At 49.5% G+C, this 14,925-nt stretch overlaps 6 protein-coding genes across 6 annotated transcripts; 4 read left to right on the forward strand and 2 right to left on the reverse strand.

The window, feature by feature from the left end:
• Nucleotides 1-62: 62 nt before the first annotated feature.
• On the forward strand, nucleotides 63-2,850 carry V1518DRAFT_412442 (uncharacterized protein). The gene is made up of 2 exons (XM_066903095.1): nucleotides 63-1,524; nucleotides 1,586-2,850. Exons 1-2 carry the CDS (start codon nucleotides 193-195, stop codon nucleotides 2,390-2,392), a joined length of 2,139 nt encoding a protein of 712 aa, XP_066761458.1. The 5' UTR covers nucleotides 63-192; the 3' UTR covers nucleotides 2,393-2,850.
• Nucleotides 2,851-4,322, forward strand: V1518DRAFT_412444 (RanBP1 domain-containing protein). Its single transcript, XM_066903096.1, has 5 exons — nucleotides 2,851-3,146; nucleotides 3,212-3,315; nucleotides 3,381-3,532; nucleotides 3,591-3,719; nucleotides 3,775-4,322. The coding sequence occupies exons 1-5, from the start codon at nucleotides 2,961-2,963 to the stop codon at nucleotides 3,879-3,881; spliced, it is 678 nt and encodes a 225-aa protein (XP_066761459.1). The 5' UTR covers nucleotides 2,851-2,960; the 3' UTR covers nucleotides 3,882-4,322.
• A 2,185-nt stretch (nucleotides 4,323-6,507) lies between these two features.
• On the forward strand, nucleotides 6,508-7,876 carry V1518DRAFT_412451 (mitochondrial carrier domain-containing protein). Its single transcript, XM_066903097.1, has 5 exons — nucleotides 6,508-6,695; nucleotides 6,763-6,800; nucleotides 6,856-7,070; nucleotides 7,133-7,330; nucleotides 7,393-7,876. Exons 1-5 carry the CDS (start codon nucleotides 6,667-6,669, stop codon nucleotides 7,762-7,764), a joined length of 852 nt encoding a protein of 283 aa, XP_066761460.1. The 5' UTR covers nucleotides 6,508-6,666; the 3' UTR covers nucleotides 7,765-7,876.
• V1518DRAFT_381227 (uncharacterized protein) lies at nucleotides 7,809-9,502 on the reverse strand. The gene is made up of 5 exons (XM_066901651.1): nucleotides 9,386-9,502; nucleotides 9,284-9,332; nucleotides 8,428-9,222; nucleotides 8,244-8,370; nucleotides 7,809-8,186 (listed from the first exon to the last, which is right to left on the reverse strand). The coding sequence occupies exons 1-5, from the start codon at nucleotides 9,403-9,405 to the stop codon at nucleotides 8,092-8,094; spliced, it is 1,086 nt and encodes a 361-aa protein (XP_066761461.1). The 5' UTR covers nucleotides 9,406-9,502; the 3' UTR covers nucleotides 7,809-8,091.
• Nucleotides 9,503-9,557: 55 nt separating this feature from the next.
• On the forward strand, nucleotides 9,558-13,177 carry V1518DRAFT_412459 (rRNA processing/ribosome biogenesis-domain-containing protein). Its single transcript, XM_066903098.1, has 4 exons — nucleotides 9,558-9,977; nucleotides 10,038-10,503; nucleotides 10,559-10,943; nucleotides 11,000-13,177. The coding sequence occupies exons 1-4, from the start codon at nucleotides 9,663-9,665 to the stop codon at nucleotides 13,062-13,064; spliced, it is 3,231 nt and encodes a 1,076-aa protein (XP_066761462.1). The 5' UTR covers nucleotides 9,558-9,662; the 3' UTR covers nucleotides 13,065-13,177.
• Nucleotides 13,178-14,333: 1,156 nt separating this feature from the next.
• V1518DRAFT_425825 (putative ATP18 subunit I/j of the mitochondrial F1F0-ATP synthase) lies at nucleotides 14,334-14,908 on the reverse strand (the record flags this gene model as incomplete). The annotated part of the gene is made up of 3 exons (XM_066905946.1): nucleotides 14,334-14,380; nucleotides 14,449-14,529; nucleotides 14,848-14,908. 3 exons carry the CDS (start codon nucleotides 14,906-14,908, stop codon nucleotides 14,334-14,336), a joined length of 189 nt encoding a protein of 62 aa, XP_066761463.1.
• Nucleotides 14,909-14,925: the final 17 nt, after the last annotated feature.

Genomic DNA, 14,925 nt, shown 5'->3' on the forward strand with positions numbered 1-14,925 from the left:
GTTAGCTCCAGGGGCTTGTGGTGATGCGGCGTGGACGCCTCTAGCGGACAGCACATCAGTCGCTGCGACCGCTGCAGCAGCACCTCCCATCGCCGCGCCTTGAGAGCTTCTCGTAATTCTACGTCTTCTAGCCAACGGGCAGTCGCCAGTTCCTATATACTTTATCCGTTTTAGTTGTCTACATCGAGAACAATGCGTACATCGGTCTACCACGATGTCGATCCGGCGCAGCAACCAGATCAAGCTGACCGAAGCCAAGTGGCGGCGTGCTCACTCGATCACGAACCTCGCATGATATCTGACAATGCTCATAACAACTCCGACGTAATGCCGTCGATGACTATTGCTTCTAGTGACGAGAGCGAGACGGATGTGAGCGATGACATGTCGATTATCGAGTCCGAAGAGTTCAGAGACGACCTGTCCTTGTATAGTTATGACGGTGTGTCGACGCCCTCCGCGGATATGTCGGAAATCGAGACCGTGCCTGATGCTGAATTTGACGATTATCAGTCTACAGCAGAGTCTGAGAGCGTGTCGCACACTGATGACGGCAACGCTTGCCAAATTGAAGATCTTTCCTCTACAGCCAGTGATCTGAAGGTGGATATGCAGGCTAGCCAGCTGCGCGACTCGACCGAGACTGTTGCTGGATATTCGCAAGCAGTGCCTGTTGATGCAGCCATTTCTGGAAGAGAAGACTCCTCTAGCAATGATCCGCCTGCCAATGTCGGGTCATATGCCATGGACTCGAGATTTCTTGATGTCGCCAGTCGCTTGAATGATTTTTGGAACAAGTTGCTTTTGTACAAGTGCGAGCTCATGACAACTCTGACCACTGTTTGGACCTCAGAATCATTCTCTCACTGGTTGACGGTTGCCAAACAAGGCTTATCCGAAGCTAAGTGGCGCACTCATTACATATTTGGAGCTCCGGATGTGCTCTATATTACCGATGCGTCTGATGTCGGCGTTCCTGAAGGCGTACGAAATAAAATTACAAGTGCATACCAATATGCACCGAGAACATATTTATCTTGCTACGTCGTGTTTATCATTTCGCTTCTCGAGTCGTGCAACTGCTTGCCTAGATTCGTCAGCTGGACTCCAAACTTTATACGCGGATATGTTGACGAGCCAATCAAGAAAGTTGAAGATAAGGCTTTGCCTAGTTCTGGAGCCACCATGAACCTATTATTCCTTGAGCGATTCAACGCACGCAATAGCCCTGATCTGATCGTCTGTCATGTCAGCAGCAGCACTTCAGTTGAAAAGCGATCCTCGCTTGAGGCTGGCATTCGTTCGCTCACATCGTTGTCCGATGTTCCTGTTTTGACCATTTGCGATGGAGCAAACTCGTTCTGCTCAGTTAGAAGTGGGAAGCTACTTGGAAATGCCTTTTGTCTCTCGATTGACCGGCCTTTGGCTGACGTGGATCCCGCATTTCTGATGGAGTGCATTTTGCTGGTTGTAAACAGACCGAGCAGGCAGTTTTGTTCGATGACGATGAACTTCAATGGCATGGTGTGTATATTCAATGCCAAGATTGACGAGACTAGTATCTGATGCTGACTATTATATGCAGATTTCAAAGGCTGTCGTTGTGCTCATTGGAATACTCTGCGTTACATCGGTTCATTTGTTTCAGTCGCCTTCGATTTTGGGCCAGGTTGGGCGATCTTGCCTCAACGCCGAATCTCGATTGGTTAGAGACAGTAGAATCACAGATTATCAGTTGATTGGCGCAAACAGTATTCTCGTGAAAGTCCCGGAGGTTATGTATCCATGCACGTTCGGCGGTCCGCGCGAGGTTGCGGCTCTCAGTGTTCTCTCTGCAACGCGCGCTAATGGCGAGATTTTGGACGTGGCCGTTGAGTCTGTCTATGGTAACCAGGCAGCTCTGAAGTTGAAACCACAGGATGTTTGGGGGTCGTTGAATTTCACCGTCATGTTCTTGTCATTGGAAGGAGAGTCACAAATCTCGTGGTTTATCGCGGAAATCAATGGAGAGAGACAGGGTGCGTGGAAGACAATCATGGATTGGCCAAAGTTTTTTTACGAAGGGCAGCTGAAGCCGGTGTCGAGGATGTTTTTGGAACACGCGAGCCACACCTCTGAGTACTCTCAGAACGTTCTTGTGCCAGAGGTTCAACGACATTTGCACAAGGCCTATGAACATACTAAGAAAACGTCAAGGCAAGCATCATATTTTGCCAAGCAGGTGAAGGACGCCGCCGAGGATTTCACAGGCTCATACTGGGACAGCGCCAAGGACGCGTTCGCTCGGGGCAAGCGATCGGGTCAGTACCGGCACAAATTTGCGAGCAAGAACGCGAGAAAACTTTACAAGAAAGTCACGAAGAAGTCTTTTAATGGATTTGGGAAGAAGTGAGATGAATTACGGGATAACCATGGTGTTTTCGAGTACAGTAGGATTTGTTTTGTGTGATTGTGTGTTCGAGTCAGGCGCGTGTCATGGCTGTTTTGCGTTTGCTCTGGGTTTCTGATTTGCTTTTTTTTGTAATACGGCTTGGAATATGGCGAATATGTTTGGAATGGCAAATGTGGTTCGGATTGGTAATGGTATAAGTATATGCAAAGAGACTTTGTTTGCGTTCGCGTTCGCTCTATTTTTGTTTGTGCGCGTATGTCTTGGGTTTGCTAGGGTCGCTTGTCACGGCCACATTTTCGACTTTGCTCTTGTGCAGTTAATTCTAGCAGTTTTGAAGTAGCTTCTTGCAGAACCCATGAGACAGGAGGACGTCTGAGGCAAAGGGATCCGTAGAGGCAGAATCGAGAACTCAGGGCGCCGAAAAAGCTCGCTGCGACGTAGGTTTTCAGCTTCTCTAACTTTCTAGATCGTTTTCAACTTTGCACTCCCGAGTTTTCGTTCGTGTCCAGATCGCACGCAATTTACACGACCTTTTGCATTTTCCATTTTCTACACCGATCTCAGTAGAATGTCCTCCGAGCCTGCGAAAGAGGAGGTTCCCGCCACTGAGACTACGGCTCCTGCGGCCGCTGCGCCTACCGCGAACGTTTTCAGCATGTTTGGCGGCACCAGAACTACGCCGTCTGCCCCATCGCTGTTTGCGTCCTCGTCGATTAGCACTGCTGCGAAGGATGATGACGATGAGTCTGCAGTGGTATGTTTTACGTGCCGTGGTGGCTATAGTGACCGAGAGCTAACGAGATCGTGCGTGACGAACAGAAGGCGATCGAGGAAGAGCCCGACGTGCAGTTCGAGCCTGTTATCAAGCTCACGGAGCTGAAGGTTACTGCACTCGAAGATAACGAGGACGTTATTTTCAAGATGTGAGGATTCTCCTGGTTTAGTTGCTTAACTCGTTATTGGAAGTGTACTCACTACCAGCTTACAGGCGCGCGAAGCTTTTCCGATACGACGGCGACGCGAAGGAATGGAAGGAGCGAGGCACCGGTGATCTGCGACTTCTGCAGGACAAGTCTACTAGCAAGATCAGAATACTCATGCGACGAGACAAGACCCTGAAGACATGTGCGAACCATCTCAGTAAGCTTGACTTGTCGTTCTCGCCGTGATGAAGTCTGCTGCTGACCTTTGTCTCCAGTTACCTCGGAAATGAAGCTGCAGCCGAACATCGGGAGTGACCGAAGCTGGGTCTACACAGTCGCCGCGGACTACAGCGAGAGCGTGCCGACCCCGGAGACCTTGGCTGTGCGTTTCGCCAACGCCGAGAGTATGTGTCTTTTCTTCATGCGCATATCCACACGACATGCTAATATTTGTTATAGACGCCAACCTTTTCAAAGAGAAGTTCGAGGAAGCGCAAGCCCACAACAAGGGCTTGGCATCCAAGGCGGAGACTGCGGAACCAGCCAAGGATGAGAAGGAGAAGTAGTACTGAGAGGACAGATGTTATGTCCAGGGGGAAATTATGATGAAGATATCACACTCTCTGACGATAGCTTACACTCTTAATTAACTACGCCTACATTCTATGATTATGGCTCCGTTCTTGCTGCTATGCAGCACAGAGATTTGTGTAGTAGTATATGGACCCAGTCACTCGTACTGTATTAATCTGTCATTTACCCAAGCCATTGACAGATCCGCGCACTGCACTGTGCAGTAGACATAGATCCCGCTGAAAGTTATGCGATCATCATACTGCGATACATTCTACCACTTGCTTACGACGAAGCAACGCTCTAACATACTTCCTATGGTGCCACAAAGCTCTGTCAACATAGAATAGGACCATCTTCAGTTCGTGCTGCATAAAAACTTATCTGCATCGAAATTTCTCGGCGGACACTCGCCGCTTAAACCTCTAACTGGGACACAAACTCAATCAAAGCCAGGATTCTGGATTTTGATACGTGTTATACCTTACAAACTCTTCATTTCATAGATGCTACAAAAAGGTGCAGGAAACTCTGTCCTGAACTATTGATATTCGCAACTTATTATGCACTGTTCGCCAGCAATCTCTTGCACGAGACCTGCCATCTTGCTCTCACTCACCTCACTATATATAACTACTAAAATCTGTAAATGAGCAGCATTTACAGCAGAGATCGTCCAAGACTGATCTGGGAGGTCGAGAAGTACGAACGGCGTGGTATTCATTCGAGATCCTGGTGTCGCGTTTCAGATCAGAGCACGCAGTATACTTGCATTCGGTCAACCAGCTCAATAATTGCGCAATAATCCACGCCCCGCATCTTGAGAGATTATGCCGCGGTCCTAAAACTACCCAAGCGTGTCCGCGCACTTGCAGTAACAGGGCGAGCGCGTCCCTTGACGCGTCTTCACGTGCTTCGGAAAACTCTAAACGCCGTGTGCTCCTGCCGTGATCTCTCGCCTACCGCTCTGTATCCGCTCTCTTTCTGCTCGCACTACTCGGAGGTTTAAGCTACTAGCTGCAGAATGAAAACGCGCATGCTTCACTCTACTTGCTGCTGCTGAATATCAATTCTGTGCTACGCTGTCATGTCTGGCCTGAGAGAGTGACATACCCGCTCGGTCCAGTCGCAATTGCTTACACTAATACTTATCCAGCCCAACGTAGGGGCGATCTGATATACCGCGCTCGTGCAAGAGAAAGTATTCACGACGTGCAATTATGTTGCGAAATTACCAATTAGCCCTGATGTATGCGTCGTTCAGCATCGAGTGCGAGAGAGCATGTCCTGTGATTATCACTGTGACCAATACGGACAGTGATACATATGTCCAAACCATAAACCCACAAAGACACATATGGTTCGCGACGGTCATAAAATATATGCCATCCCTTCTGCTGGTTCCCATTCTTTTCCTCTGTACCGAAGGAATCTCCGACCTGCCGCTATTCATCACTGGGCCACTTGCCGATTTCGCTCTTGCACCGCTAAGGATATATCTCCTGTTACCGCTACCCGCCTAGGCTATCCACTGTGTACGCCAAAACAACCCTAATTATGAGGATCGTATTCAGCTGCACGTGCGATAGTGGTGACATACCCTTCACAAGCTCGAGCATTTGAACAAGTGTCATGCAGCAGAAGCAGAGGAGGAGGAAACACACACTACTTGGTGCAGCTTCTTTGTGCGTCACATTGTTTACAAGACCACCATGGAATGGTGAGAAGCTGACCGTTTCACTACGGACGGAAGCCGCAGTCCCATTCAAAGTCCGAGAGACACGACGTGAGACCCATCACAGAGAAAGAATAATTAGAGCAGCTTTGGTCACATCAACCTCGGTCGTGTTCTCGATCTCTCCGAGATCTTACTAATCCTTTTCTTCGGCGTTCTTGGAGGCCAACATTGGGCGGCTGCAAGCTCTAAACGTTCCCAGAGCTCTTGAGAGGGAGTGGAACAGATGAGATTACTACGACAAATGAGGCGAATCGGCAATGGGCAAGACTTTGTATATCGGCCTAGAATGACTACTTCGGTAAACAATAACAACAACAAAACGGAGAAATATGCTCAAACAGATGGTAATACTTTGAAACGGATGATTGGGTATAGTTATTGGAATTATTAGGGTGAAAACGTACCAGATGCTATTGTTGCTGGGAGTTAATCATTCATTTCTCTTTCAGTCGCATCAACATATTTTCGACAGAAGTAGCATCACGACTATGAGATCGCGTTGCTGTCGATTCGAATCGAGCCGTTGAATCCACAACGTCGACTCCGGCGCGTACTAGCTGTGATGCCCACCTCGCAATAGTATTTGCAATCCAGATGCAGGTTTGTTGTAAGACGGACTCGATGGATTCCAGTTGCTTGTTGATGCGCACTCGCCGTCGCGCACGTCCTCTGCCTGGGCGTCTCATTCTTGTCCCAAGATTCTCCCAAAGTGCGTACAGCCAGCTGCCGTTGCACTGGAGCAAATGCACTCGGAGAGCGTACAGAACATGCCAAATCACGAACCTCTCGTAGTAAACTCTAAATTCTCTAAGCTTGATACGCTCGGGGATCCTGCAATAGTGGCCAGAAAGAGGATTGCTCGACGCCTTCCGATCGAGTAAGTCACGTGAAATGGGTACACTCTCTAAAAGTTCTCGAGCCGCGCCTTCTCACGAACCTCCCGAGGTGCATGACCGATAACCATGAGCTGCCGACGATAATACAAGGACATTCAATCTTTTTGGACCAGGGGATACTACTTGACGAATTGCACGCAAACCATGGATTTTGCCACGATAGGCGCCGCCGTGTGAGTAATTCCACCCAAGTTGCTACGCGACAGCAGGCTTTCTAACAAACAACGCTACGGCATCCAGCGTCGGTGCGGTTGGAAGTCGAGTCGCATTTCATCCTTGTGCGTGCTTTGTCATTGAGGGACATTAAGGAGCTCGTGCTAATTACCGCCGTAGTGGACACCATTCGAACGCTGCAACAGACCTCCGTAGTTACGGGATACAAGCTTCCTATCGCACAATACTGGCGCGGACTACCTGCCGCTGTCGGCTTCACGACACCCGCGTTCACAGTATACCTGGTGTCATATCGTCAGGCCAAAAAGATGCTTGAGCCGAAACTGGGTACGGATACCGTGTCAACATATGTTGTCTGCGGTGCTATAGCTGAGGTATGCTCTTCGGTCCTGGAGATATACTCTTCCTCGCCATACAGTTGTTAATTTGCGAGTAGCTGTGCAGTAGTGTGCTATGGACTCCAATGGAGGTTATCAAGGGCAACATGCAGCTCAAGTCGGAGTCGAAACCGGGCAACACTCGCGACATGATCAGACACATGTATAAGACACAGGGCTTGAAGGGCTTTTTCAGAGGATATTGGATGGGTCTAGCCGTTTTTACGCCACATTCAATTGTCTGGTGGTCAACATACGTATGAACCTATTTGCACACTTACTATTTCTCGTCTCTTGTTGCTAACCGTTTTCTGTGTAGGAAGAATTGAAAATCTACTTCAAGAACCGTAACGACTACAAAAGCGCACATTCGTTGGATGTATCACCAGTACGTGAAGAGCTAACGGCGCAGCAATACGCCATTGCATCAGCAATATCTGGTATAGCGGCTGGTACCGTTTCGAACTTTCTCGATGTCGTCAAGACGCGGCAACAGCTTGCCATCGCCGACGAAGTTAGTCGAATACGGCCAGATGACCAGCAGGGCCTATGGAAAGTCGCAAAGAACCTAGTAAACGAGGTTGGACTGTTCAGGGCGCTGTTTAAGGGACTCCATGTGCGGCTTATGTATTCCATGCCGTCTGGAGTGCTATCAATGGTTATTGTGGAGATGCTGAAGCCCGAGGAGTGAGTAGAGAGACGATAATACCATTTTAATTGTAAAATTGTAAAATAGTACAGTTGCTGGACTCAGAGTTCATCAACAAATAGAAGATATTTATTGTTTATAAGGATTAGTTGGCATGCAAAGACTTTGCAATACAGATAACTACCAGCTGATATACAGCGGCTTACGGACTTGGAGGACTGACTGCAGTGCGTGTTAGGCTGTGTCTAATGCACTCCAGTTGTGAGTCGAAGTATGTGATAAAATTCTTTCGAAATTCGTAAAGTGCATGGAAATCAGTAGCTCTTAATATACAAGTCACCTATTTAAATTCTAATGCGAATCAACAACCTAACTACTACCTTCCTGGACCTGATCATTCTGAATGGCAAATAACTTCGAAGACACAACCGAACCGTACTCTTCTATCTGGTTTGCATATTGGTCTAAGCAATTGTTAGCAACAGAAACTCAAAGCTAAGTAAGAAGTCAGGAAAACTCACTAATTTGGGCCGAGATCAGCAAGTTGTCAAGCCGTGACGGCTCGACGGGCAGCTTAAAATGCTTCTGCCAGTCATCCTCGGACACGGTGGGCAGGTTTGCTCTCTCGCGGAGAGCGTTCTCGGACTTCTGAAGATCAATGTTAGTATACGAAACTCTTGAATTTATAAACCAGGAATAACATACGGTCTTCTGGACCCACGCTTGGATCTTAGTCTGCTCGCGCGCAAGTTGGCGCTGGAAATAGTTGAAGGTTCCCTGCTCGGTATAGTAGTCATCCATGGAATCGAGCAAGTACTCGACATTCTTCTCCAGGTAAGGGTCGATTGACAGGTCCAAGCTATCAAAATTGGAAGCAAGTGTTGATGACGCGACCAAAGTCTGAGGGTCGCCCTTCTTGATAAACGAGGGTGAATCTAGAAGGTGTAGAAGGGAGGTCGTCAGGTGCGAATTCTTGATGGTGAGAGGAAGTTCTTCGAGGAAGTTGAGATAGGTCAGGTTGTTCGCGACGACGGACTCGCTCGAAAACTTGCCGCCGGAAGCCTTTTGAGTGGCCAAGAACTCCTTCGAAAGACGATATGCTTTCAACGCTAAACTACCCTGCGATGACCGAGTAACATCGTGAACAAGGATGATGGAGTTGGGGTTTGTCGCATGAAAGCTGAGCAGGTTATCAATCAGGGAGTGACTGAAGAATCCACTAAGGTAGGACGAGATGTAGTAACCGACGGGATTGGCTTCGATGTTGACGTCCTTGAGCAGTCGGATCATATCGGCCTGGTACCGGATGTTGGCCTTGGAGCGCGGGTTGACGGCGTCATCGTTGCTGGACTGTGACGAACCAGAGGGTTCCTGGGATGGCGAAGGGAAGGGGAAGGCATGAGTGACTTGTAGGATCGAGTCAGCGTCTAGACCGAGGATAAGGCCGCAAACACTCGCGGGGAAGGACTCGGTCGTGTGCTTCGACAATTTGATCAGAACCTGCGAAAGATCTGTTAGAAACGCTCTCCCTAAGCGAACAGTGACCGCGTTGCAAGCATACACCTGAATCAATCACGACCGAGTGGACAGGGGTCGTCTGCTCCGGTAGCCTATTTCAAAAATCAGCAGATTGCCCAGCAATGCTAACGGTAGATAAACTCACGTGGTAATGAGATTAGCCATGGTGAAGCTGTCGCGAGAAAAGCGAAGAATTGAGGGCCGGACAATACGAGCCGTGGCCAAATTTTTTTTGGCGGAGCGAAGAAGTGCGCGGGACCAGTGCTACTTAACGAACTGGCCACTGCGTAAACGCTAGCACACACTTTCGGTGCGGCGCTCAAAAATAATCCCAAAGGCATTAGAGACAAAGAGCAGTTTATCGTACTTGGTATGCCCCAGCTACCAGGCATTTGTACCTCTGATATCATACGGCTGGAAAGATGTCGAAGACGACGGCGACTAACTCGCAGCTGCGGTCATGTCTAGTGACGCTGCTTGCGCCTGACCAGGAAGCAGCCCTGCCGCTGCACCTGGGTGCCGTACTTGCATGTTTCGAGTCGCCAGATGCTCTGAGCAAAGCTGATCCGCAAATAACTCACCGACTCAGAGTCCGGCTGTCGTCGCTACTGCAATCGAATTTGCCGCTTGTGAGGTGCGCTGCTGCGGATCTTGTGTACGTGCTTGTTGGCAAGGACTGGGGTTCGCTGGACTCGCACGGTTCGACATGGATTCGACTGTTGCTGTCCATTCTGGAGGTATGTTGCAACTCACTCTTTCTAAGAGCTGCTGAAAAGAGTGGCTAATAATTTGGTTAGAAGCGGACAGACGGTTTTATGACCACGAGCTCGACAGTGATGGCATTGTCCCGCATCTTTGCGCTCACGTCCGGCAAGCCAACCTTGACGCGCGAACTCGCTACCCCGAACATCCCGGCGTTTATTACCAATCTTCTAAATTTGTCGACAATCAACAGCGACAAAATTGATGTGCGCATGCTAAAGGTTACACTGCCGGCGCTATTTGCCCTCGTGCGGGATCAGTCCAACATGACGCGGCCATTCATCTCAAAGATACTTTCCGGCATTATATACCCCATTTTCAATCTATCAGTGCAGTTGCATACACCAGTTGAGAAGACGGTGGAATTATGGGCCAGGAAGCTCTACGTGTCGCTGTATCTTACCGCACCTAAGAATTCCGAGGAGATGTGGAGGGCCTCTTTGGTACACACTATCAACGAGACACACAAGGCCTTGTCCAAGACATTTAGAGGCGTTGATGGTGAGTGACATAAGATTACAGCTAGGTGACGAACATATGTTAACGAACAAAATAGAAGAGAAGAAGTACAGTGATATTCCCACTGGCTGGGAGTACTCTGTAGAGATCACTGATCCGTTCGTTGGCGTGCTTCGCATTGAGATGCTGCTCAGAGTAGTGGAGACATTTCTGACCACGCCAACATCTTCACCCGTCCAAGTTCCAGTATCAAAGATTTTGCATCTGATTGACCGCATACTTTCGTTTGGCAGCGTGAGCACTCAGTTTCACGTGACGGTGGATCGGAGTCAGCAGGACTTTATCACATCAGTGATCCCGGTGATTCACGCAAACACGTACGGATTGCTTGCGACTGTTGTCAGGACGGTAGGACAGTCGATTTTGCCGTACGAGACTATTCTGCTGGCTCATCTGCTGGCAGTCAGACCGGCCACCAATCGGTGTGTACTGGCAGCCGTACTGCATGACAGGATCATTGTGCTAACTGACTCAACAGGAGATATCATATTCCCGTGTACAAGTTTGTCGAGGTTCTTCTGCTGACGACATCCCTACTACCCGCATCATTCAACCCGGCAATTATACACATCGTCGAAGTCGCGCTCGACAGTATATCGCCGTCACAGAACTTCTCAGCTAAGTCTGTATCCGACTATGCCAGCCACCCCTCCACATTCACAAGAAAAGCGCCATCCGACGTTGTCATTTCTGCGCTGCGCATGTTCTGTGCTGTCGTCACAGCGGTTCCAGATTTGCCAGCGGCGACGAGGTCGTCGATCGATCGACTTGCGCTGCTACGGAGTGAGATGGATATCGAGCAGGAGCGGCTATTGCTGCTGCAGGTGCTCAACCCCGGGCGGAATATTCGATGGAGTATTCTCCCCATGGCAGTGCGCAAGCTCCCTGTGGACCCTAAGATGACCTCGGTTTATCACCCCCGATTCCCGCCATGCCCGATTCGCCGCGATGAGATACTGGATAACATGGTGCTGACCGAGAGCGGGCAGCCTGCTCAGGTCGAAACTCCGAAGCCAAAGGAGATTGTTATTGCCGCGAGCGCGCCGAGCAATCGACTTGAAGTCAAGCCTGTGGGGAAGCCGACAGTGGAGACGTTCTTCAAACCTACTCCACAGCCTTTGACGTCGGCATTAAAATCATCTATCGCGAAACCCTTTATCGAGAAGCCGCCGGAGAACAAAAAGCCTACTCCTGTGCAGGAGGCTACTACGCCTATAAGAGTCTCAGAGACAACGCCACGCTTCTCTGCAGACAATCGGAGCCGAAAATTACCGTTTGTATCGAGAACATCAGAAGCTCCCAAGCCTGCTACACAAAAGCCGGTGTTTCAATTGTTTCAGTCGAACACAATCACGCCGGTCAATGCCGAGGAACCAGAGACTATTATTCCGGGTACGTCTGCTTCACCACGACTGGCGCCCGATGCCGCCACCAAGAGCCACTCCGACACGTCTTCATCGTCCACAACTGTCATGGCCAAGGGTAGCAATTTGATAGCCGCAGGAAGCAATACCACTAAGCCGATTGCACCACCAAGCAGTAGCACTCCCTCAAGTTCCGTGCTGTCGCAGCTATTCCGCAAGCCGGTGGTTGACAAAGGATCATCTCAGCATCAACAGCACTCGAGCATTTTCCGCAAATCGTCTGAGACGTCGGCACTGAAGCCGCTGAGGCCATTGCAGTTTGCGCGCAAGGGCAGCGGTACTGCTCCGCCGGAGTTCAAGGTGTCGGGCTTGCCGCGGCCGGGATTAAATTTGCCGTTTGAAAGTCCGAAGGAGCAACCATCATCCTCATCACCTTCGGCGAGGAAGACCGATGAGGGCCATAAAACGGAGCGGTCTGGACTTGGGCCCGTTCTACAGATTCACCGGAAGCAACAGCAACTTGAGCAGCAACAGCAACTAGTACATACACCCTTGGACGAACACAAGAAGTCATCAAAACTGCATTTCTCCAACGGGCCGTCCGTCGGCATTGAAGAGATCAAAATCGAGTCCCTCGCTCCTCCGATACCGAAGGCTGTTGGACTACCAATGAAGGGTTTCCCTATCAGAGTACCTATTTCTACGACGCCACCTGTATCCGTGATTACTCCCGAGACGTTGATCGCCATGGCTGCGTTGTCGTTCGTGAAGGTGTACGATGACAGTGTGGAGACGGACGACGGCGATGCACCAAAGGCAGCTGACGCTGTTGCGGCTGTGAAACCTAGGACGGAAGGCAAGGCTGCGGGTACAATGGTCGTGGACTCAGTGGCCGTGGATGTTAAGCCGGTTGAAACAAAGGCCGTGGATATAATTGCTGTGAATGCCAATGCTATGATATCGAAAGCTTGCGACGCGGAGATAGTGGACATTGCAGCAGACGAAAGGATGGCTCTGGCTTCCAAGCCTGTGGTTACTACTGATACAGCTGCGGCCACCGCAGGGCCTGCCATTAAGACGAGTAAACGCCCGCTGGTAGTGGAAAAAGAGACGGCAGTGGTGGTGGCGAAGAAGGAGAAGAAGCAGAAAGTGGACGAAGAAGTGAAGGAGCGCAAGTAGGCTGAAAGACAACAATGGATGTTGCTAGACTAGCTAAGTCACGTCTGTGTTTGTGCTATAAATTATGGGGATTTGTTTAACAATAAAAGTTTGGGTTAATATTCCACACATGATTGCTGCAGAAAAAAAATTGAAAAACTGATCGCTCGGCAGGCGCCAGAAGTTGGCTAGAGTTGTCAGGTTGACCACATGTAGACACAAATGCGTCTCAATTCAAAGCCTTTGCAACAGGCGCGGCTCATTTTAGAATATGTATTTTCAGAGAAGGTTGATCTGATGTTCAGACCGGATCCTATTCATCATTTTCCTCACAACCTCATTCACCATCTGTTGCATCAACAAATTAGAAGAATTGGGTATTAATACCGGAGGCTGCTGTAAAGATCAACGTGGACTTTACGCTACCGTTCTTCTGGCTTGATCGTAGCTCCTTGAAAGTTGAGATTCCAGTATTTCTCTGACGAATACTTCTTGTTTGTATACCTGCGTCTTCTGGGCATGGGCGCTAGTATAGCTGAAACTGCGCACAATAGCCTTGACATGTGCGCTTGAGCCGGATCCAATTGCATCTGCGACTCAGCTGCAGTCATCTATATGGATAACTGCAGTCAAATACGTGTATTTTGCCTTGCTGGAAGCAACAGGGTTGTTGTACCTTTGCTGCTCTGAGTGCAGCAGAGTCTTCAAACGCATCTCTAGTAGGAATCAAATTCAGTTAGATTACCTGTATTATCACAGAGAGCTAGCCGGATAATGTTTGAACGCGTTGAAACAGTCTAAAACGCTACTACATGACTTCTAAAATACCAAATTTAGAACGAGTTTGCCAGCGCACCTCGGGCGAATATTCAGACTTTAAGCTGACAAAGTGTATTTGGGGGGCCGAGTGACTAATTTGGCAATTCTTCTCTAGTAACCACGATTGGAATTGACCCAGGGAGCGACCTTTCAGAGAGTTTTTGAGATATAAGGTGTGGACAGGCCGGCTCAGCATGAACAGGCTGTTCCTACATTGTTGGGCGTAGCAAAACCAGATCTTCACCGCACGGCTTGTCCAGCATGATTTGTTCTTGCATATCATACAACTCGCAGTCTATACATTTTTATATATATTTATGGAATATATACGAGGATGACCGAGCCGTGTGGGGGGAAGGAGAGGGGATGAGAAGTGTGTAGTACCCATGCTGCCGAGAGACAAGACGGATGGGCGTGGACGCACGGATGGAGGTGGTGACGGAGGTGAAGAAGACGCAAGAGAACCACCTTTTAGTGCTTGTTCTTGGGGTTACGGGGATCGTTCTTGAACTCGTCGGCTGTGGTTAAAGGTTGGTTAGCGATGATTGCACTTGTGTACGACTGAGAAGTGAAGAGGGAAACATACTGTCCATGAGCAGGTCCGCGAACTTGCTGACGCCGTAGTATGTTAAGCCGGCGCCAATGAAGAAGGGCCACAGGGGCTTGACTATCGAGGAAGATAGTTAGCGGCAAGTCTCGCGCACACCCGCGTCAAGCGCAGTCACAAGCACATCACCACCCGCACACCATCACCAGCAAACCAGCAAAACACCAACAGCACAAAATTGCAGTCAATATTCAACACGGTCAACGGGATTGTAAATGGCAATGGTTGGCTACTGCTGTCGTTGCCGGCGACGGACGCTGGTGCTAAGCTCATTTTCGGGAATGCAGCCAATCAGAGCACCTTCGCGATCGTGGGCGCCGGGAACGACTGCGAGGGCGTGTGCTGATACGGGGCGTAGAGTAGCGGAGAAGGACTCACAGATGGGTGTAGGGTACTTCTTCCAGCCGAGGAAGGCGCCAGAGAGAGGAGCAGAGGCCATTGCGGATCGAGGAGGAG

This window comes from Limtongia smithiae, assembly GCF_038497785.1.
Source record: "Limtongia smithiae strain NRRL Y-17922 unplaced genomic scaffold V1518scaffold_2, whole genome shotgun sequence".
Classification (NCBI taxonomy): domain Eukaryota; kingdom Fungi; phylum Ascomycota; class Lipomycetes; order Lipomycetales; family Lipomycetaceae; genus Limtongia; species Limtongia smithiae.

What these genes read in the sequence shown, in the direction of transcription:
- V1518DRAFT_412444 (XM_066903096.1), top strand. Translation starts at nt 2,961, where the DNA reads ATGTCCTCCGAGCCTGCGAAAGAGGAGGTTCCCGCCACTGAGACTACG. An exon ending in GAGGACGTTATTTTCAAGAT is followed by an intron (nt 3,316 to 3,380) that starts GTGAGGATTCTC and finishes ACCAGCTTACAG; the next exon opens with GCGCGCGAAGCTTTTCCGAT. An exon ending in GACATGTGCGAACCATCTCA is followed by an intron (nt 3,533 to 3,590) that starts GTAAGCTTGACT and finishes CTTTGTCTCCAG; the next exon opens with TTACCTCGGAAATGAAGCTG.
- V1518DRAFT_412459 (XM_066903098.1), top strand. Translation starts at nt 9,663, where the DNA reads ATGTCGAAGACGACGGCGACTAACTCGCAGCTGCGGTCATGTCTAGTG. An exon ending in GACATTTAGAGGCGTTGATG is followed by an intron (nt 10,504 to 10,558) that starts GTGAGTGACATA and finishes CGAACAAAATAG; the next exon opens with AAGAGAAGAAGTACAGTGAT. An exon ending in GTCAGACCGGCCACCAATCG is followed by an intron (nt 10,944 to 10,999) that starts GTGTGTACTGGC and finishes CTGACTCAACAG; the next exon opens with GAGATATCATATTCCCGTGT.
- V1518DRAFT_381227 (XM_066901651.1), bottom strand. Translation starts at nt 9,405, where the DNA reads ATGGCTAATCTCATTACCAC. An exon ending in ATGGCTAATCTCATTACCAC is followed by an intron (nt 9,333 to 9,385) that starts GTGAGTTTATCT and finishes TTTTTGAAATAG; the next exon opens with GCTACCGGAGCAGACGACCC. An exon ending in CGGTCGTGATTGATTCAGGT is followed by an intron (nt 9,223 to 9,283) that starts GTATGCTTGCAA and finishes GATCTTTCGCAG; the next exon opens with GTTCTGATCAAATTGTCGAA.
- V1518DRAFT_412442 (XM_066903095.1), top strand. Translation starts at nt 193, where the DNA reads ATGCGTACATCGGTCTACCACGATGTCGATCCGGCGCAGCAACCAGAT. An exon ending in CGATGAACTTCAATGGCATG is followed by an intron (nt 1,525 to 1,585) that starts GTGTGTATATTC and finishes TATTATATGCAG; the next exon opens with ATTTCAAAGGCTGTCGTTGT.
- V1518DRAFT_412451 (XM_066903097.1), top strand. Translation starts at nt 6,667, where the DNA reads ATGGATTTTGCCACGATAGGCGCCGCCGT. An exon ending in GCCACGATAGGCGCCGCCGT is followed by an intron (nt 6,696 to 6,762) that starts GTGAGTAATTCC and finishes TACGGCATCCAG; the next exon opens with CGTCGGTGCGGTTGGAAGTC. An exon ending in TCGAGTCGCATTTCATCCTT is followed by an intron (nt 6,801 to 6,855) that starts GTGCGTGCTTTG and finishes TTACCGCCGTAG; the next exon opens with TGGACACCATTCGAACGCTG.